General features: G+C 46.5%; 1 protein-coding gene across 1 annotated transcript; it reads left to right on the forward strand.

The window, feature by feature from the left end:
* The first annotated feature begins 3186 nt into the window (after positions 1 to 3186).
* On the forward strand, positions 3187 to 10120 carry AMHR2 (anti-Mullerian hormone receptor type 2). Its single transcript, XM_043968849.1, has 11 exons — positions 3187 to 3235; positions 3448 to 3630; positions 3867 to 4058; positions 4378 to 4449; positions 4851 to 4963; positions 5180 to 5410; positions 6499 to 6613; positions 6734 to 6906; positions 7291 to 7438; positions 7884 to 8020; positions 9884 to 10120. The coding sequence occupies exons 1-11, from the start codon at positions 3187 to 3189 to the stop codon at positions 10118 to 10120; spliced, it is 1650 nt and encodes a 549-aa protein (XP_043824784.1).
* Positions 10121 to 22666: the final 12546 nt, after the last annotated feature.

Below are 22666 nucleotides of genomic sequence, written 5' to 3' on the forward strand. Positions count from 1 at the left end.
AATTGGGAGGGGGGGCAGCTAGGTGGCACAGTGGATAAAGCACCAGCCCTGGATTCAGGAGTACCTGAATTCAAATCCGGCCTCAGACACTTGACACATACTAGCTGTGTGACCCTGGGCAAGTCACTTAACCCCCATTACCCCGCAAAAAAAAAAAAAAAAAAAGAGGAATTGGGAGGGGCAGTGAATAAAGCACCAGCCCTGGATTCAGGAGGACCTGAGTTCAAATGCAGGCTCAGACACTTGACACTTACTAGCTTTGTGACCCTGGGCAAGTCACTTAACTTTTATTGCCCCACAAAAAAAAAAAAAAAAAAAAAAGGGAATTGGGGAAGGTTTTCTGTAGAAGGTGGAATTTTAATTGAGCCTTAAAGGAGAACAGGACAATGAAGAGGGAGAGCCAGGGAAAATGCCTGGAGCAGAGACAGAAGGTCTCAATCATTGAACTGCCAGGAAGCCAGTGTCACTGGATTGAAGAGTATGAGTCAAGGAGTCAAGTGTAAGAAGACTGGATAGGAATCAGGAGCTAGGTTGTAAAAGGCTTTGAATGCTAAACAGAGCATTTTGTAGGTAAAATCTGATAGCAGATTGGATATGGAGGGGTTGTTCAGTAGTTTTCCAGCTGTGTCCAACTCTGTGACTCCATTTGGGGTTATCTTGGCAAGGACACTGAAGAGGTTTTCCATTTCCTTCTCCAGCTTATTTTATAGGTGAGGAAACTGAGACAAACAGGGTGAAATGACTTGCCCAGGGTCACATAGCTAGGATGTGTCTGAGGTTGGATTTGAACTCAGTAAGATGTCTTCCTGACTCCAGGCCTAGCACTCTATCCAAGAGATAGTAAGGAGCCAGCTTGGACTAGGTTTCTAACCTGAGAGACCGGGAGGATGGTATAGTCCTTTATAGGACTAGGGAAGGTAGGGGATGCAGCTAGGTGGCAAACTGGTCTTGGAGTCAGGAAGACTCATCTTCATGAGTTGAAATCTAGCCTCAAACACTTAGCTGTGTGACCCTGGGCAAGTCACTTAACCCTGTTTGCCTCAGTTTCCTCATCTGTCAAATGAGTTGGAGAAGGAAATAGCAAATCACTCCAAGTATCTCTGCCAAGAAAACCCCAAATGGAGTCATTAAGAGTTGGACAGGTCTGAAAGTGATCGAAGGGGGTGGGGGAAGGATTTAGGAGAAAGATAATGATTTATGTTTTGGACATCCAATTTGAGATGTCTGAAAGACAGTTGGAGATGGGAAGCTGGAGGTCTGCAGAGAGGTTAGGGCAGGATAGATAGATTTGATAATAGTATAAAGATGATAATTAAATCCATCGGAGCCAAAGAGATCAACACATGAAGCCGTATAGAGGGAAAAGAGAAGAGCATCCCGGACAGGACCCTGAGGAGCCCCTTGGTTAGATGAAGTCCAAGATCACTTCCAGGTCTCTAACAAATGCTCCCATGGTGACCAAAATAGAATCTGTGCTAACTTTGAGAAAACAGGTTCTGTAGAGTGGTGGGAAATAGAGAAATCATAGAGATAGAAGAACAGAGGTTAGCTGGCCTAACCTATAACTGTCCAGCAATGCCTTACTTAACATCTACCCACAGTGCTCATCGAACCACTGCTTGAAAAACTCCCGTGATGGGGGATTTGCTATCACATGAGAGGCTCTTCATTCCTCTTTGGAATAGCTGTTATTGATAGGAATTTTTCAATATTGCTGCTGGTAACAGTAACAATAACAATAACAATAACAATAACAATAATGACAACCAGGCAGTGCAATGGCTAGAGAGTTGTGTCTGAAGTAAGGAAACAAGTTCAAGTCTGACCTCAGATTCTTACTAGTTGTGAGACCTTGGGTAAGTCACTTAACCTCTTTCGCTTCAGTCTCACTTTTCACTTTTTGGTAAAATGAAGATAATAATATCATTTACCCCTCAGGGTTGTAGTGATTTCAAATAAGATAATATTTATAAAGTGCTTAGTGCAGTCTGGTACATAGTAGTATATAAATGCTAACTATTGTTATGTTATGTTATGTGATGTGATGTGTGATATGATGTGATGTGATGATGTGATGTGATGTTATGTTATTATATCATATGATTTGATATGATATTCTCCCATCTCCCAAGTCTTCTGATTTTCTGGCTAAAGTCCAAGAAGGCAACAAGCATTTATTAAGTGCCTACTATGTACCAGGCACTACTCATGCATTCCTATAGTCTTATGTACTCTTCTGTCCTCTCTTCATCCTGGTCAGTCTCTTACATTCTAGCTTCTCTAAGACAGAATGCAAAGGATTGTGGATAGAACAGGGTTAGCAGGGCAGTGTAGATATTGAGTGTATACAACTTTTTCTAGAAATTTAAATGTAAAGAATCAGGGAGAAAGGGGATAGCGAGAGTAAGGTTAAGGGAAGGGCTTTTTATTTCTGTCTTTTATAGCACCTACCTAAAATGGGACAGTAGGTGTCCAGTGAATATTTATTAATAGTGTTGATTGATTGATTTAATGACTTGGGGTTTCCCCCAAATGACACTGCCCCTTCTTCTCCCATGTGTGCTGACCTCTTGCGGTCCCAGACTAAATTGCAACCTAGTCCCTGGTTTTGTTTGTCCCTTCAATTTAGTCCAGTTCATCAAAGAGTTGAGTTCCTCATTCTAATGTGTGTCCTAAGGCCAAGATTTCCTGGACATTTTGGTGAACCATAGGGAACCGAGGCCTGATTGGAGGGAGGAGGCATGGAGTCAGCTGAGGGGTCTTTGTGGGGAACACTTGGGATTTCCAAAAACTGAAGACGGTACCTTGGCCCCCTCCCCTCGGGCAGGCCCACACCTTTTCCTCGTGCCACAGAAGGAGAAAAAGTTATAAAAGTCTCTGAGTCCTCAGCTAAGCATCTAGGCCCCCTGCTCCTCCTGACCGGAGAAGGAAGGAGTGCACGAAGAGGCCAGAGGATCTCAGGTCGGTCCTGCTCCTCCCTTCCTCTCCTTCCTCCCCCCCAACACCACCGCCCCCACAGTGGCTGTCTCCCCCACACAGGCTGGGGAAGGAGGGTGGGGGCGGGCAGGGAGGAGGAGTTGGGGACGGTGGGATCTGAGAGCCCCACAGTGCCAGGCGGCCAAAGGGAAGACGCCAACATTAGCTCAACCTCCCCTAAACCTTCTCCTTCAGACCCCCTCCTCAGTCATGCTGGGGACTCTAGGGTTTTGGTTGCTTCTTCCTGTAGCTGTGCAGGGTAAGTGTCTACAGGAATGGGGTTGTTCAGCGGGCTTTCTGGCTTCCAAGGCAGGTTACCCCTGAGACAAGCTGGGGATGGAGGGGGTGGAAGATGGAGGGAAGACGCCGGCAATAAGTATCCCGTTGGCTCTTAGAGAGCGTTAGGAGGGGGTCTCATCTTGACTTTCTGACTTTTCCACCTTGATCCTGAGAGGTGTGACGTGTCCTCAGCCCCGCCAGGTCACCGGACTTGTGTTTTCTTTGAGGGCCCTGGGGTACAGGGCAGCACAAGAGCCCTGGGGGAGCTACTAGACGCAGGGCCTGGCCCTCCCTGGGGCATCCGCTGCCTCTACAGCCACTGTTGCTTTGGAATATGGAACCTGACCCAGGATGGGGCTCAGCTGGAGATGCAGGGTGAGTGTCCGGGACTGGGAGTGAGCAGTACCCGAGGGGAAGAGAGAGCTGGAATGGAGAGACACACATGGCAAGAGTGAAGCTAGCTGGCTTCTCTGAGGGGAAGGATAGTAGGGGAAGCAAGGCCATTTCAGAGACTGAAGGGACACCTCTAAAAAGAGAGGGGAAAGTGGGTCTCCTCAAAGGGGAGCTCATCTTACCGGCCTCTGTCCCCTTCTCCTTCCCACTCGGGTCAGGGTGCCGAGACAGCGATGAGCCGGGTTGTGAAGCCCCCAGATGTGAGCCAGCCCGCCGTGCCCAGCCTGGGTATGGCTTCACTCTCTTCACCTGCTCCTGCGGTACTGATCTCTGCAATGCTAATTACAGCCACCTGCCCCCTCCCGGGATCTCAAGGACCCCCAACTCGCAGGGTCCCCGATCTCCACCTGGTAATCACTCCTCTGCGGTCCAAGTATCCAGGCTGGAAGGCCGGGCTGGGCCAGTATGAGCAAGGCGGGGGAGAGTGGGGAGTGCTTTGGAAATGGGAAGAGGGCCATGCCCCATTTTCCCTCCTCCTGGTCCCGGCCTTCCTACTCCCTCCTCCTGACCTTGGGATGTTTTTTTTTACCCTGGTGACAAGAAGATAGCCAGAAAAACTGTATGGGAGCAGTGGGAAGGGGATCAAGTACCCAGAGTCCCCAAGGGGAGGGGAGGGTGGGGATATTTTAGAGTATCCCCCCAGCCCTGAGTTTATTCTCTATTTTCCAGGGGACTCCTTTCTGGTGGTGGCATCTCTGTTGGGGCTGTTTCTTCTTCTTATGATGGGCAGCAGCATCTTGGGTACAGCCTTGACCCCTGCCACCCCTTTCCCCCCAGTGCCCTTTGGGCATCCTTCTGATGCTTCTCTGTGTCACCCCCCCCACAAACACCTCCCAGGTACTCTCTGGGCCCTCTCCCCCAGCCTCCCTCTGGCATGGCCATGCCCTCTCAGCCGGGAGCCAAGTCCTCTGACCTTTCTCTGCTCTCAGCCTCCCCTGGGTCTGGGTCCTCATCTTCCCTCTGTCCTCAGTAACCCTCGTGGTCCCGTTACTTCCTGCCCGTGGTCTTGGTCCCATGATCTCCATTTCCTTCACACCCATCCCATTGCCTCTCAAGAACCCTGTACCTCCCAAGCCCCTGGTCCTGTGCATGCTGGTCCCAAGCCTCCCAACCCTATGGCCCCCCACCAACTGTATCTCCAGCCCTTCGAAAGTGGAAGGCATTTAGGGCCTCGGGGGGCCAGGAACTAGAACCCGAGCCAGGCAGCGGTTGGAGCCAGGACTTGCCGGAGCTGCAAGAGCTTCGCTTCTCTCAGGTCTCCCTTCTCTATGTCATGTCGGGCCAGGGGGTTGGGGAGGGAGGGGTTGGTGGAGGGGAAAAGCCCCAATGCCTCAATTCCAACAATTGGGTAGGGAGGGGAATTGGGTTGTTTCTTTGCTGGAATAGATAGGATGATGAGGGCAGAGGGGGAGAAGCCTGAAGCAAAGGCGATGAACCCAGCCCCCTTGCAGTGTATCGTCCCTTTGTTCAGGTCCTGCGAGAGGGAGGCCACACGGTGGTGTGGGCAGGACACCTACAAGGGGAGCCCGTGGCCATCAAAGCTTTCCCGCCTTGGGCAGCACCCCAATTTCAGGCAGAGAGGGCACTCTATGAGCTGTCTGGCCTGCAGCATGACAACATAGTACGATTCATCGCTGCTGGCAGAGGGGGCCCCGGCCCACTGCCCCCTGGGCCCCTGTTGGTTCTTCAGCTCTACCCCAGGGTAAGAGTCTGGTGACAGTGGGGAGGAATGTGGCTATCCGGGGCTCTCCCATTCCTTGTTCCTTCTTCCAGTTTATTTCTCTATTCTGACCTATCTCTTCTCATGTGACTTTTCCTCTGTCCACTATTGTCCCTTTGCACCATGCTGCTATCTTTCCTTAGTTCCTCCTATCCCTCTCTATCCCTCTGTCTACAGAACTTTCTCCTTAGCTGACAGTCTATTAATCATTGCCTTCCAATCTGATTTTCTATCTTTTTACTGAAGTCCCTTACACTTTGCTGTTGTTGTTCAGTCATTCATGTCCAACTCCTTGTGAACCTGTGAACCACAGCACATCAATACTTTTAAAAAGCAAAGATAGGGGGCGGCTAGGTGGCTCAGTGGATAAAGCACTGGCCCTGGATTCAGGAGGACCTGAGTTCAAATCTGGCCTCAGACACTTGACACTTACTAGCTGTGTGACCCTGGGCAAGTCACTTAACCCCCATTGCCTGCAAAAAAAACCCCCAAAAAACAACAACAAACAAACAAAAAAAGCAAAGACAAGGGGGCACCTAGGTGGCTCAGTGGATAGAGCACCGGCCCTGGAGTCAGGAGTACCTGAATTCAAATCTGGCCTCAGAACATTGACACTTACTAGCTGTGTGACCCTGGGCAAGTCACTTAACCTCAATTGCCTCACATTAAAAAAAAAAAAGCAAAGATGAAAAAAAACAACAAAAAACAAAAACAAACAAAAAAGAAAAGAAAAGATAGTAGGGTGTTTTGCCATTTCCTTCTCTAGTGGATTAAGTCAAACAGGAGTTAAGTGACTTGTCCAGGGTCATACCACTAGTGTTGAAGACTAGATTTGAACTTAGATTTTCCTGATTCCGGGCTCTATGTGCTCTCCACTGAGCCACCTAGCTGCCTCAAACACTTATTAGGCAGTAAATAATTGAATTTCATTAAAGCTATCTGTCCTCTCCCAGTGATAATGATGTCTCTCAAAGTTTGTGTGGGAGGAGATGTCACTGTCTGTGTCTTCTGCCTGCTCCCTCCTCTTCTAGCTCTGGTGTTTTTCTCCTACCATGTAATTGTTCCTCTAGGGCTCCCTACGCCACTACTTGGCCCACCACACCTGCGACTGGAGCCACTCTCTAAAGCTTGCCCTCTCTCTGACCAGGGGCCTGGCCTTCCTGCATGAGGAATCCTGGAGGGATGGTGAGCCCCCGGGGAAACTGGGATTCTGTGTCCTCCTGGGCATGGGAAGGAGGAATGAGCAATTGGGGGTTATGAAAAAGAGGATGAGGGATAACCTTTGACTTCTAATCCCCTCCTCAGGTCAGTATAAACCAGGCATTGCCCACAGAGACCTGAGTAGCCACAATGTGCTTGTCCGGGATGATGGCTCATGTGCCATTGGAGACCTGGGCCTCGCCTTGGCTCTGCCTGGCCTTACTCAGCCCCCAACCTGGCTCCCCACCCAACCCCAGGGCCCAGCCATCATCATGGAGGTAGGGACTTTGGGCAGGGGGGAGGAGGGAAGAGGAATGTCCCCAGTTTTTTTTGTTTTTTTGTTTTTTTAATGGGGCAATGAGGGTCAAGTGACTTGCCCAAGGTCACACAGTAAGTGTTAAGTGTCTGAGGCCGGATTTGAACTCAGGTCCTCCTGAATCCAGGGCTGGCGCTCTATCCACTGCGCCACCTAGCTGCCCCAGAATGTCCCCAGTTTGAGGGCAAGGGTCTTGATGGAAGTGGGGGAAGTTATGTTGCAGAAGAGATAAGCAAGGATGTTCTTGGGTAGCTGCATGGGTGGGGTAGGGGAGGAAGATGAGGCTTTTGTTACTCTCAGATTGCCATGGTAACGATGCAAGGGTTATGGTCCTCCTTCACCCAAGGCTGGAACTCAGAGGTACATGGCTCCGGAGATCCTGGACAAGACTCTGGATCTTCAGGACTGGGGGATGGCCCTACGGCGGGCCGATATCTATTCTCTTTCTCTGCTGTTGTGGGAGACACTAAGTCGATGCCCTGACCTATGGCCTGGTGAGGAGCTGGAGCATCCCTGAACATGCCCCACACATCTCTCACCCTCAAACATACCTATGCCTCCGGGGAACATCACCCACTCTTTCCCTGGCTCTTATCTTCTCCCTAATATGCTCCCAACTGAGATAGGCCAAGCAGAGATTATTATCCCCATCTCCTAGAGAATATTTGAGGCCTAGAGAGAGTTATCAAGGGGGAAGGCTTGGTCGTCTAACTTCAGTGTGGCTCTTCTTGTCCCTAGATGACTTTCCTTGACCTTGGTTCCCACCCCCACCCCCACCAATTCCCACCCTCTTCAGAAGTCCTGACCTCTGGTCTCCTTGGAGTTTCTTTCTTGAGTTATTCCTAAACTCTACTCCCCCCCATCACTTCTCCCACCCCTCACCCATCCTAAGGGAAACACCCTAGACTGACTCATATATCCCATGTGCCTGACCTCCAGACCACAGGCCTCCCCCATTCCAGCTAGCCTATGAAGCTGAGCTGGGGAGCACCCCCACCACCTGCGAGCTCTGGGCCCTGGCTGTGGCAGAAAGAAGGAGGCCCCACATTCCCCCGAGCTGGTACCGTACCACCATGGTGAGGGGCATAAAGACCAGGAGAGGAGAGGGAGGGAAAGGACTGTGTGTGTGTGTGTGTGTGTGTGTGTGTGTGTGTGTGTGTGTGTGTGATTGTGAGTGTAAGTGTGTGTGATTGTGAGTGTAAGTGTGTGTGTGTAGGGGGGGAGGGGAGGAGGGCTGCTACAAGGAGGGAGGGGCATTGCCCTAGAGGGGATTAAGCCCCACATTCTACCCAAACTTCTCAGTGTAGACCTCCTTAAACCCAACTAGTCTTATTGTCACTTATGACTCCCTGGCTCTGTGTGAAACTTCCCTTAGCTCTCTTTCCTGTGACTATATAGGCCATTCCCCACTCCTGGGAATGTTCTTTGTCCTCCTCTCTACCTCGTCTCATTCCCCCCAAATCCCATCCTTCTAAACTCTGCTGTTCATTTCCCTGCTTTAGGAAGGTCTCCCTATCACACTGGCCAGCTCCATCCCTCTACTACTGGTGTCTAGAGGAAGGTTCCCCCTTGTGCCTCAGTTTCTCTTACTTGGGTTCTTGTTTCTTTCTCTATGTCGTCTGCATTTGTGTCTGTGTCCTGGCCGGGGCCTGCCTTCGGCATAGTTGAAATAAGCAATTATCTATTCTGAGTCTTTTAAGTAATGGGAAATTTTTTCTCTCTCAAAATATCTTCTAGTCCTAGTTCTGCCATCTCCTCTCCTCTGTTCCCCTACTCACTTGTAATAATAATAATAATAATAATAATAATAATAATAATAATAATATATTTTGGGGGGGTGAGGCAATTGGGGTTAAGTGACTTGCCCAGGGTCACAAAGCTAGTGTTAAGTGTCTGAAGCCAGATTTGAACTCAGGTTCTCCTGACTCCAGGGCCAGTGCTCTATCCATTGCACCACCTAGCTGCCCCCTGTAATAATCTTAATACTAGTTTCTATCAGGTTAGACAACAAGGGAAGACCCCTATTAAAATATCCAAGTTAATTGAAAAGGGGGAAGGTCTTTTTTCCCATTAATACATCAGCCTGGACTAGTTTAAGAAACAAATTGTTTGACAACTTAGAAGGCAGAAAGAACCTGTTTTGGGGAAAGAGAATTTTCATTACTCTGAAAGGGGCTGATGTAACATGAGAGAATGCCAAGGACAGTGCTAATAAAAATGATAACTCACATTCCCAGAGCATTTTCCATTCATGATCTCATTCTTTTTTTTTTTTTTGGTGGGACAATGAGGGTTAAGTGACTTGCCCAGGGTCACCTAGCTAGTAAATGTCAAGTGTCTGAGGCCGAATTTGAACTCAGGTCCTTCCGAATCCAGGACCGGTGCTTTATCCACTGCGCCACCCAGCTGCCCCCCATGATCTCATTCTAACGAGGAAGCACAAAAAGAAATGCAGATGAGGAAACTGAGACCCAGGGGGGCAAATTTCTATAAGGTCACCCCACCAGGACCTGAAGCAGGGTCTTTGGACTCTAAGACTAGTGTCCCGTGCTGACTCTGAAAAGAAGGTCTCAGTTTCCTCATTGGTAAAATGGGGTGGTTGGGGGGCAGCTAGATGGCGCAGTGGATAGAGCACCGGCCCTGGAGTCAGGAGTACCTGAGTTCAAATCCAACCTCAGACACTTAACACTTTCTAGCTGTGTGACCCTGGGCAAGTCACTTAACCCCAATTGCCTCACTAAAAAAAAAAAAGAAAAGAAAAGAAAAAAAAATGGGGTGGTTGGAGTAGGTGATTTCTAACTCTAAATCCCAGGAGCCTGTAAGGCATAATAGAGAAGAAAGCTGAAGTGGGGGAAGCAACAAAGACAGCCTGTCGATGGGTGTGGGGGGAGTCTGGAAGGGGCAGGTAGGGTGGCCTGACTCTCCGTCCTTTCTCCTAGGAGCCCGGCGGGTTGCCTGAGCTGTTGGAGGATTGCTGGGATTCAGATCCAGAGGCTCGTCTTACAGCTGAGTGTGTACAGCATAGATTAACGAGGCTGAGACACACCCTGGAGGCCCCCGACTTTGGAGAGGCCTCTCCCACTGTCCTTCCTTCCTTCTGCCCCCAAACCTGTCCTGTAAACCCTGGGATGGCAATCCCCCTCCCCTGGCAAGGGACCCCTTTAGACCCTAGCTGAGTACATGCCACACCCCTTTCCCAGCAATCCTTTACCAAAATGGATCCACAGCTCAATTTGCCCCTTACAAAGTACTGTCATGACTGTGCCAATATGTAGCTCACGTGTAATCCATGTATGTATATATGCCTAGACATATATACACAGAGACACGTGAAGAGTGATAGTATGACTGGCTGCTTATCCTTACAGCCCTTCACTTCCTACTCTGCCAGCTCCCGAGATCCTCTATAGGTTTTTTGCTCCATTATTATCAGTGAGTGAATCTAGAAGATAGGAGACTTTAGCAAGATGGTGGAGGAGGGGCGTGCAGCTGAGGAAGAGAAGAAAAAGGGCAAAGAACAGGAGGCAGTAAAGAGACATAAACAGATTTCTAGCTTAATGAAAGACAATTTCCTCAAGTCTTATATTTTTTTACCATTTAGACACTTTTTTTTTTTAAACTTCTCTCTCTCTTACATCCCCGGCATTGTGCTCATCTTGGTTTTGGCTTATCTTCCCATTCATCCCAGTTAGATCAGTCCCCTTCACCCAGTGAAGGAGGGGAGGTGTAGACAGAGATAGCTAGTGTGAGTTGCTGATGAACATCCATGAGCTAAACTGCTTACTACAAAGAAGTTCTACCCACCCTGGGGTGAAGATTGGTATACTGGGGAGATAACCTGAGTTCTGCTTTCTCAAAATTGGTGTGTTTATAAAAGGCCTTTCCTCCTTCTCTTTGTCAATCTTAGAATAAAATAAAACCAAAAAGCTTGTAGGAGGTGTGGGCCACCCATACCCGGCCTAGTGCTTGGATAGAGTTATTTGCTTGTTTTGGGTGTTTTTTTTTTAGTGTGGCAATTGGGGTTAAGTGACTTGCCCAGGGTCACACAGCTAGTAAGTGTTAAGTGTCTGAGGCTGGATTTGAACCTAGGTACTCCTGACTCCAGGGCTGGTGCTCTATCCATTGAGCCACCTAGCTGCCCCTATTTGCTTGTTTGAGAGCTACGTGCTCATTTCCCCAAACGAGGTCAAGTCTGGGACCCAGCATGGCAGTGAGGAAGTAAGTGAGTAGGTAAGTGAGGCACACATCTTTTACCTTTCTTGAATGAATCCATTCACTATTGCATATCATCAACAAACCCTAAAGGTAGACCAACTGATATGAGGCTTTATTGCTGTTCCTTGAAATCCCAGACCAGATTAGCACACTACCGGTTCATGTTTCCATTTGCTCATTCTCTTCCTCCCATGCTTTATTAGTAGGTATTTTGCAAGGCTCAGTCCTGGAAGTTTTTATCCCTCTGGAAGTGACACTAGATTGGGAGCCGAAAGGTCTAAGCCCCAACCCCTCCTCTGCCAACACCAGACTGGGAGACCTTGGTTCTATCCCCTCTCTAGCCTTCAGGTTCTTCATTTATACGGACCCTTGTTGTCGGGGTAGATGGTTTCTACTAGAGAAAACACTCTCCTGTTTTCAAGGTTTCGATTGCCATCGCTTTTCCATTTTGCTTCATCTTGTTTTCCCTACAACCTTCTTTGCCCCTCCCCGCCCCATAGAGTCTCATCCATATTGAATATTTTAGTAATAAATGTTTCTGGAATAAACTGACTATAACCATGACTACAAAGAACTGATGATGCTACCCAACCTCTTGGCGGAGAGGTGATGGACTCAAGATGCAGAATGAGACAGATATTTTTGGACCGTGGCCATGGTGGGAATTTGTTTTGCTTCTCTGTGCATATTTGTTACAAATGTTTGTCCTGTCTTCTTTCCTTCTTTCCTTCTTTCCTCTTTTCTTTCTTCTCCTCCAGGGTGCAGGGGGAGGTGAAAGGGAGAGATATGTTCATTGAGAAAATAAAATAACAAATATTTTTGGAATGTAATATTCCCGTTACCCATTCTACTTAGGCTCAATGTGTGTGTGTGTGGGGGGGGGGGGATTTACAGTCTGAGTCTCCATCCAGTGCAGTCTCCGATATCAAAGCATTTAATTGACCACAGTAAAACATAGCTAACAGGAAAGCCTATGTGATAAAATCATTCTTAACTCCCCCTAAACAAATGGGAAAGAACTTCAAAAAGTCCTTGTGCCAGTGGGAAGAAAAGAACAAATGCTTTGGCAGGGAGCAGCGGGGCCTCAAGCTACAAGGACACTGGAGGGAGGATTGCCTTGTGTGACTGCAGGAACACCTCTCTGGGGAACTCAGCTGCCACCTGCTAAAGGGGTGCCCTGCAAGGCTGTTGTTCTCTGAAACGCCACCTCTTTGGCTGTGGGCTGCTACAGCCCTGCCGTTGGACAAAACTGGGCACGGACCGCTTCTACCTCAGGCTCCTCAGCTGACATCTGTGCAAGTTTCACCCCTGAATTTCAGTTCAGCACTCTTCAGGAATGGTTAGAATGCTTTGAAAGTCAGTCCACCTGGGCCACATGCCATGTTTGTGGCTGTGGTGGGGCTCATCCTGATGGCATGACTTGTCACTAGGGCTGAAAATCACCAAGTGGGGTCAACTGGGAAAGCAGCCAGATTTTTTCTTCTATTTTTTGGTTCCCATTCTGCCCCCCCACACACAAACCCCCAGCTAGGGGTCCTCAACCCCCACTATCTGTTGAGTTAGGACAAGTGATAGATCACCTCTGGGCTGCAGGTAGTGGAGCCCTCCTATTTCTCTTTGGGGCTGAGGGGGTTCTCCTTTCCATTCCTGTTGTGCCCTCCCCATCAACTAGTGCCTGGACCTACAAATATTTTCCAAGGATTTGCTGCGCCTCAGGAAGGCACGCATGAAACTGGGAGAGATGGGGGCCTAAGAGGCACACTCTGGTTTTTCTGCAGACATTCCTACCTCCCCAGCCAAACCCCTGTTTCCATGTAGCCGTGCCCTGATCCCTCCCCCTTTGACTACTTCCATATTTCCAGTTATCCATAAGACGTTTCCTTGAATCTTCATTTTGCTGTCGCCACAAATCAGCTTCCTTTGCTAACTCCAAGAAGGCCCCTATTACCAAGTTCTCAACACTTTCCAGTGGTTCCATGATTGTTCGCGGTAATTATTTTTGACACCTTCCATTTAAGACTTCACCAACCATCAAGTACTGCTGATTATTTCTCTGTAGTTTCTCAGATTTCCTCCTTCTTCCAAGGTCCAGTCCATCAATATTTCATCCTGGTTTAGTCCCCATAGCTTCCTTGCCTTTTCTCTATCCTTCTGAAATAGTATGACTGCCACTTCCTCCAGCAGCAGCTTCATCACATTTTTCCCCTCATTAAGAAGTCAGAAGTACTTCCTACTCATCTGGAATTCTCTATTCAAGATCCATGGACTACTGTCTCCATTACAGTCTATATCTTGTTTGTTTGTTTGGTTTTTGTTTGTTTGTTTGAGGGACAATGAGGGTTAAGTGACTTGGCCAGGGTCACACAGCTAGTAAGTGTCAAGTGTCTGAGGCTGAATTTGAACTTAGGTCATCCTGAATCCAGGGCCGGTGCTTTATCCACTGTGCCACCTAGCTGCCCATATAGTCCATATCTAATTTCTTTCAGGTCCTTGCTTTGATTCTTCAGTAGATCTAAGATCTCATTGCTTTCACTAATCCCTCTAACATTTCCTAATAGTAAGAAAGTGTATATGTTTCTAGAAGTATATAAGGTAAAGAAGCCCATCTCTCTCTCTCTCTCTGTCTTTGTTTCTGCCTGTCTGTCTGTCTCTCCTTTTCTCTCTCTTCCCTTTCTCTTACCCCTCCCTCCACATCTCTTTCTCTTTCTCCATCTCTTTTTCTCTTCATCTCTCCATCTCTCTCTGTATCTCTCTCCCCACAGGATCTTTTTTTTTTTTTTTTAGTGAGGCAATTGGGGTTAAGTGATTTGCCCACGGTCACACAACTAGTAAGTGTTAAGTGTCTGAGACCTGATTTGAACTCAGGTACTCCTGACTCCAGGGCCGGTGCTCTTATCCACTGTGCCACCTAGCTGCCCCTTCCCCACAGGATCTTAACAAAAAGAATTGGGGGCAGCTAGGTGGCACAGTGGATAAGAGCACCGGCCCTGGAGTCAGGAGTACCTGAGTTCAAATCTGGCCTCAGACACTTGACGTTTACTAGCTGTGTGACCCTGGGCAAGTCACTTAACCCCCATTGCCCTGCAAAACCAACAAAAAAAAACCAAAAACAAACAAACAAACAAACAAAAAAAGAATTGGTAAAGTAGATTCATCTCTCTCTAAGTAGAGAGAATGAGGAAGGGGGGAAAGAGGCAAAAGATTAATTCACTAAATCCTGTTTCCTCAGCACAGAGGACACAGTACTCACCTTCACTCTGTCTGGCTGATACTGAGCTCAGTAAAACAGTTCAATATCAGGGGGCAGCTGGGTGGTGCAGTGGATAAAGCACCAGCCCTGGATTCAGGAGGACCTGAGTTCAAATCCAGCCTCAGACACTTAACACTTACTAGCTGTGTGACCCTGGGCAGGTCACTTAACCCTCATTGCCCTGCAAAAACAAAACAGTTCAATATCAGGGTCACAGTATCCTTCCCTCTTTGGTCCTCATAGTATCATGGCTGAAGCCATTTGAGTAGGAAGTCAGTGGCAGGGGGAGGTGGTAGTCCTTGTCTTCTTCACCATCATGGCTCCATTCTCTTCTCTTTGTCTTCATTGCAGTAGCCAGAGGAAAATTGATATCCTTCTCCTCTTCACTAATTTTTTTTCTTTGCCTCTATGAGATTCTCAGCTCTCTTTTCTTTAGGATGAGGTAAAGGAAAACAGTTCTTTGAAGTCATAGTCAACACCTTTGAGTCAGAGTTGGCTAGAGCTTTCTGTCCTGACCCACTCACATCCATCTCCAGGGATGTAGGGGCACTACACTTCCAACAGTGTGCTCTGCTTGACTTTTCACCTTCTGTCACTCCTGTTCATATCTTCCTGTGAGACATCCACAGGAGGTCCATCCACCATGCTTATCACTGAGTGAGTACATACCATTTTTTGTCTGCTTTAGCCTCTCTTTGGGCCCCTCTCTTCACCCTTGGGTGACCCAGAATACGAATTCTTCAGGGACTGTTATTCCATGATTTGTAACCAGATGGCATGACCAGAAGAATATTGGGACTAAAAAGATGCACTCTTGTTTTGGGAGATGCTTAAGGTAATTTATATATAATACAGGACCTTTTACAGAGTGAATATTTACTTCAAAGGGGATGATCATAGAATATCCAGACTACCTCCTCCACATGTGGACCCTGCACCACTTCAGTCTCTGGAGAGGGGAGGGGCATTAGGCTCATGGCTTAGCTCGGCCCTCATAAAGCACATGCCCACTTCCAAGTCCCAAACCCTCCTTGGGTGCTGAGCCCAGACACCCTGGTGGCTCAGGATTGGTATGAGGGGTTGGCTGGTTGTGCCATCCTGTCTACAGTTTGGCTCCAAGGTTGTCATTGCTTAAATGCCATCCTGCAGGGATCACCTATGACACCTAGAACTAAGGACAAAGAACACAGAATAGAAACAACCACCCCCAGGCTCATTTCTGGGAGCTGAGGGTAAAAGAAGGAGAGTAGGGAAGGGTGGTCCACCCCCTCTCACCAGTTCAGATCATGGTATCCATGCTAGGCACATCAGAGAGGAGGCCTACAAAGAACACAGTCAAGGGGCAGGTAGGTAGTGTAGTGGGTAAAGAAAAGGCCCTGGATTCAGGAGGACCTGAGTTCAAATCTGGTCTCAGACACTTGGCACTAGCTGCGTGACCCTGGGCAAGTCACTTAACCCTCAAAATAGTGAATGGGAGCCAATGGTTCAGTCTTGTAGAGATTCACGCAACCAAGCACAGGAGGCTACTGACATCTACCTGGTAGGGTACTTGGTGTTATGCCCATGTTAGAAGTGGGCAGGGGGCAGCGAGGTGGCGCAGTGGATAGAGCACCGGCCCTGGAGTCAGGAGTACCTGAGTTTAAATCCAGCCTCAGACATTTAACACTTACTAGCTGTGTGACCCTGGGTAAGTCACTTAACACCAATTGCCTCACTAAAAAACAAAAAAAAAGAAGTGGGCAGGCCCAGAGAAGCCCAGGTTAAATATGGCAGTGTGTAATTTCTAGAATGTACCCCAACATGGTCTCTTTCTCCTATTTGATTCTGGGTTCAGTTCATTGCCCATCTGACTTATCTATCATGAACAATGAGTGTTGTCCATTCAACTATATGTCATAGTCTGGACAAAAAGCTGTTTTCATCCACTTGGTTTTTCATAGATTAGATAGATAGATAGATAGTCTGGTTGGTTTCTTTTGAATAATTGATAGATCTAATTTGGGAGACTTTGCATTTTTCTGGAGCTCCACCTAGCTGGTTTAGTGGATAGAGTGCCATACGTGGAATCAAGAAGACCTAAGTTCAAATTCTACCTCAGATACTTATTAGCTGTGTGATCCCAGACACTTGACCTCTATCAGCCTAAGCTTCTTCATCTATAAAATGGGGATAATTTCACCTACCTCAAAGAATTACTGCGAGGATCAAGTGGGATAATATTTGTATTTTATAAACCTTAAAGCACTATATAAATGTTAGGGCAGCTAGCTAGTTAGGGCAGTGCCTGGAGTCAGGAAAACCTGAGTTCAAATCTGGCTTCAGACACTTGCTAGCTGTGTGACCCTGGGCAAGTCACTTAACCCTGTTTGCCTCTATTTCCTCATCTGTCAAATGAGGTGGAGAAGGAAATGGCCAACCACTCCAGTATCTTTGCCAAGAAAAGAGTTGAACCCAGCTGAAACAATGAACAACAATTAGCAAATAGATGTTAACTGTTCGGGCCGCTTACTGCAGCTGACAACACTTTGTGTGAATTCCTACATTTGGTGGCAAAGGTTTCGACAAATGAGTGATTGTGTAAGTACTAGGGCACTGAAATAAAAGGAGAAGACCTATGTTCACAAGAGATTTATAAAACAATATTCTTTATATAACCAGCTATACTGTCAGCAATGGGGCTCCGTGGGCCCCCAAACCTCTGTCCAAATTGACTGCTCCAATGATGACATCTTAGCTCACTCTTTTCGTGCTGGAAAAGTCCTATCTGCGACATGTGGGATGCTCCATCCTTTTGGGGGATTCCATGGTATGATGGGTGAGGAATAAGGTGTTATCTATTACCTCTGCTTTCGGATCTAGGCTTTGGAGCTTTGGGGTTCAGTAATTGTTTGAGGTGGGTAATATTGTGGGATTGGAAGGCTTCTTGATTTATTCAAGGTTAGCTAACAAGAGGAATGTGAAGCATCTTATCTGTGACCCCAGTGGATATAAGGGTATTTGAGCCCAGGTGGACACTTATCTATGAAGTCATAATTGGGAAAACAGGGGGAGAACTCTTTGACTTTTCAGGGATAAAAGGAAAAGAAAGCAATAAGCAATTAAAACTACATATGTATACAGGATGGTAACTAATTAATGTGGGAATGAGTTTTCCCAGGGAGTTCTGCCTCTAAATTGTTTGGCTAGTGCTAAGAGAATGGCCTTGAGTTGTTTTTCAGTAAGGACCAAAGGCCTCTGATGGAGGGGCACAAAACTTTTACCTTGGGAGTCTAACTCACATTTTAAGGGGTCAAAGGAAACAAAACTTTCAGTACATAAAGGATATATGGGGGGAAAGGCCTCAATTATATCTAGTTTGTAAAAGAAGGAAAGCTCATGCAATGACAAAATTCAAAGAAGTAATCACCCCCTTATGCACATAAGAAACCACCAAAAAAGATACTTTGAAATGAATCACTATGGCTGTAGTTTAATGGGCCCTGTGAAAATGAAATCATCACATGTTACCCACAAATAAGAGCATCTAGATGCTCTTAATATTTATAAGAAATCCATCTTTCACTTGGACTCTGTGTTGTATATCCTCTGTGACAATGAAATAGGCTGGAAAATTAGTAAAGAAAAAAAAGAACCTGAGTGTACTCTGGTGACAGGGAAAATGAAGACACAAATGCAGAAGACAATGAAGTTAAAACAGCTACATGTAAACCCTCTAAGAAAAATGTGAATTTGTCACAACTCTCCCCCCACCCCCAATAATTCCTGAAAGAACTCAAAAAAAGATTTAAAAACTCAAATAACAGAGGCAAAGGAAAAATGGCAGGGGGGGAATGAGAGTGATGCAAGAAAATAATGAAACAAAAGAGTCAACAGCTTGGTAAAGGAGACAATGGTATCATAAGGATTTCATTTCCCATAAGCCTGTGTGAAGTGCAGCAGGTGAAAGATTCCTTCCTCCAATATACATTCTGTTTTTTGGTTGTGTTTTTGTTTTTGTTTTTTGGTGAGGCAATTGGGGTTGTGACTTGCCCAGGGTCACACAGCTAATAAGTGTTAAGTGTCTGAGGCCATTTTTGAACTCAGGTCCTACTGAATCCAGGGCCAGTGCTCTATCCATTGCGCCATCTAGCTGCCTCCCCAATATACACTCTGGATGGGAGTATTTGCATAAGCGTTGCAAAAGAGGGAATATGAGAAGAGTCAGTACAGATGAATTGGGGTAGTTACATGGCATAGTAGAGAGAGCATCTGGAAGCAGGAAGACCTGAGTTCAAATCTGGCCTCAGATACTTCCTAGCAGTGCGACCCTGAGCAAGTCACTTAAACTCTCTGTTTGCTCTAATTGCTTCAGTTTTAAAATAGGGATAATAATAGTGCCTACATGCCAGGGCAAGTTATAATAACTTTGGTATTACCTTGCTTGTAATACTGAACCAAGAAGTAGTAAAAAGGTGGAAGCGTGGATTCAGAATATCAGGAAGCAAATAGGAAATTCCATTGTCCTGAAATTAGAGAAGGAGGAAGTGATTTGGGGAAATGGATGATCAGAGTATGTGCTGCTTGGTTTTAATCCTGTTGTAAATAAATGTTATTTTGCTTTATTATACAGTTTTGTGATTAATCCTAAGTGAACTGAGGGGAAGGTCAGAAATGAAAATAGGGGTTCATAGGCAATGATTTAATAGTTGGCAAGTCAGAATCAATTAAGTGACATTTGGGGGTTCGGTGTGTTCAGATCCACTCTAATGGGGTGCTGTCACTGAATGGGCTTCAGTTACTTGGGAGATTTTGAGGATGTAGGTACCAGACATTTTCTAGGGTCAGGGGTATAGACTAGAAGTCAAAGTCTAGTCAACATGCAGGGCCAATAAGCACCATCAGATAAATGACACCAAGTCCCTTCCCACATGCCCCACTATTACTAACTTTTCTTATGCTGAAGGAGGAAATAATAATATACTTTCATGCTTTCAAGGCAAAATAAAATCCAAGGATCCTATAGATAGAAGTTATAGTTATGAATCCACACCGAGGAAAAGTATCTGAATTAATAATCTCAGTGATCTCTCCACTGTGGCTCCCACTTCCTACTTCTGCTGAAGAGGAAAAATAGGCTCCTGCTCCTTATAGGGAACAAATTCCTTCTCTAATTCTCAGCCCTTGAATTCAGGGACTAGGATATAGATCACACTAAAATAAAATGTGCTTTAATTGCAAATTTACTTAACAGAAGTCAAAGACCTGGGGCAGCTAGGTGGCACAGTGGATAAAGCACCAGCCCTGGATTCAGGAGTACGTGAGTTCAAATCCGGCTTCAGACACTTGATACTTATTAGCTGTGTGACCCTGGGCAAGTCACTTAACCCCCATTGCCCTGCAAAAAAAACCAAAAATTAAGAAGTCAAAGACCTTTCCAAGTGATGTGGTAGTGATACAACAGCTGGGTAGATTATGAGGTCTGTTTCCTTCCTTCTCGAAATATCAGAGGGGGGGAATGGGAGGGAAGTCATCAGATAGGCACTAGGGCATTGTTGGTGAGCTCCACAAATGAAGCATGACCGAAGTTAGAAAAAGATGAAGCAAAACAAGCTTCCAGTGAGTCCTGGGCATCTCCCCCCAGCTGGCTTCCACCTATCCATCCACTTTCAGCAGGCTCTGGTTTGGTTCTGCTTGGCTGCCCTTAAGAAGCACTGGACCTGGGGGCAGCTAGGTGGCACAGTGGATAGAGCACGGGCCCTGGAGTCAGGAGTACCTGAGTTCAGATCCGGCCTCAGACACTTAACACTTACTAGCTGTGTGACCCTGGGCAAGTCACTTAACCCCAAGTGCCTCACTTAAAAAAACAAAAACAAGCACTGGACCTGGATAGAGCACTGGCCCTGGAATCAGGAGGACCTGAGTTCAAATCTGGCCTCAGACACTTAACACTTACTGTGTGACCCTGGGCAAGTCACTTAACCCTAATTGCCTCACCAGAAGAAGAAGAAGAAGAAGAAGAAGAAGAAGAAGAAGAAGAAGAAGAAGAAGAAGAAGAAGAAGAAGAAGAAGAAGAAGAAGAAGAAGAAGAAGAAACAGCAGCACTGGACTCATCAAGCCGCCATAGCCACCCCTTTTCTGGAGCAAAACAGAGTCACACATGGTGTGTCCACAGTGGCCTCTTTCCCAGCTTTCCTCTTTCCTTCCCCTTCGGAAGTTCCTCACTCTCTCATACCGCCAAGAGCAGGAAGGGCTTATAGGAACGCCTGGCTCTCTGGGTCCCCTGACATTTGTTGATCTATCTCTGAAGAGATTCACTTAACCTCTGTTTACCTTAATCCAATGGAGAAGGAAATGGCAAACCACTCCAGTATCTTTGCCAAGAAAACTCCATGGAAGGGTCACAAAGAGCTGGACACAACTGAACAACTCTCAGGGAAGGTCAGTCTGCTATTCCTTGAGATGAGGGTTACAGTTGTAAGAGCCTGAATATAACATTGAGCCATCTCAGTCTGGGATATTTTCTTTTTCTTTTGAAATGTGTGGAATTTCGCCTCTTTCCCACTTTTTTTTTTTTTTTTAGTGAGGCAATTGGGGTTAAGTGACTTGCCCAGGGTCACACAGCTAGTAAGTGTTAAGTGTCTGAGGTCAGATTTGAACTCAGGTACTCCTGACTCCAGGGCCGGTGCTCTATCCACTGCGCCATCTAGCTGCCCCTTCTCTCCCACTTTTTTAAAGGAAGAGTATTTTAATTTTTGCTTCAGTTTCCTCATCTGCACAATGGGGACAACAATAACACCTACTTCCCAGGGTTGTTGTGAGGATCAAATGAGATAATAATTACAAACGCACTGGGGGCAGCTAGGTGGTGCAATGGATAAAGCACCGGCCCTGGATTCAGAAGGACCTGAGTTCAAATCTGACCTCAGACACTTGACACTTACTAGCTGAGTGACCTTGGGCAAGTCACTTAACCCTCATTGCCCTGCCAAAAAAACAAACGCACTTAGCGCAGTGCCTGGCACATAGCTATCATTATTATTATTTTATACATTAGAGCTTAAAATGGCATGAAGACATTTGGGATACCTATAATTTTCTAGGCTCTAATTAATAGAGATCAAAAAAATTCCTCCCTCAAACCCCTTCAAAGACTTGTAGACCAGCTATGTTTCACCATAATTATTATACTGTCATTTCAAAGGGCTATTGAAACCTTGTTCTTGGTGTTATTGTTTAAAATAACTGTACTGGTAACATTGTACATTGCCTATTTGAATAGTAAAATGTGTGTGTATGTGTGTTATTCTTGAAGTCATACTGTTGAATAAGCACTGTTGTGTATTTGAATAGTCACTGAGACTTATGTGATTATTTTGAGCTTGCACTCAGTAACATAGCTTGAACTCATTGATCCTTGGTTTTGGGGTTACTTAGTGATTGAACTGGTGGTTGGAAGCAGCAAGATGGCTCAGTGGATAGAGCACTGGGTCTGAAGTCAGGAAGACCTGAGTTCAAATTCAGCCTTAGATATTTACTAGCAGTATGACCCTGGGTAAACTACTCTAGTAACTTTGCCAAGAAAACCCTATGGACCATACCTTCTGCAGAGTTGGACACGACTAAATGACTCAACAACAATAACTGTGCCAGGAAATATGCTAAATACTGGGAATACAAATACAAGGAAAAGAAAGACAGTCTCTACCCTAAAGGGGCTTACATTCTACTTTGAGGAGATAACACACCAAAGGGAGCTGAAAACAGTATTGAAGTCAGGACAGCAGATAAAGGAATGAAGTTTCTCTGGCCTGGGCCCTTCCCCTGAGAACTCACCAATGAGAGAAGTGGGCTGGCACTGCAGAGGGACATTCCACTGTGAGAAGGCTGCAGGTACTGATGGGTGTTCCAAGGTGAGGAGGGCCCAGGCACCAAGGGACATCCAGGATGAGACTGCTGCTGAGACTTGGTGTTGAAGAAAAATTGCAAAGATTGTGGACACTAGAGGCAGCTAGGTGGCACAGTGGATAGAGCACCGGCTCTGGAGTCAGGAGGACCTGAGTTCAAACGTGACCTCAGACACTTGACACTTACTAGCTGTGTGACCCTGGGCAAGTCACTTAACCCCAATTGCCTCACCAAAAAACAACAACAACAACAACAGAAGATTGTGTATACTGCTGTGGACACATTGGTGAAATGTAGGATACCATCTATGGTACCCGTGAAGGAAGATGATGCAAAAGTCCTTTATTATATAGTGAACTGAGGGGAAGGTCAG

Source organism: Dromiciops gliroides, chromosome 5 (assembly GCF_019393635.1).
Source record: "Dromiciops gliroides isolate mDroGli1 chromosome 5, mDroGli1.pri, whole genome shotgun sequence".
In the NCBI taxonomy this organism is placed as follows: Eukaryota; Metazoa; Chordata; class Mammalia; order Microbiotheria; family Microbiotheriidae; genus Dromiciops; species Dromiciops gliroides.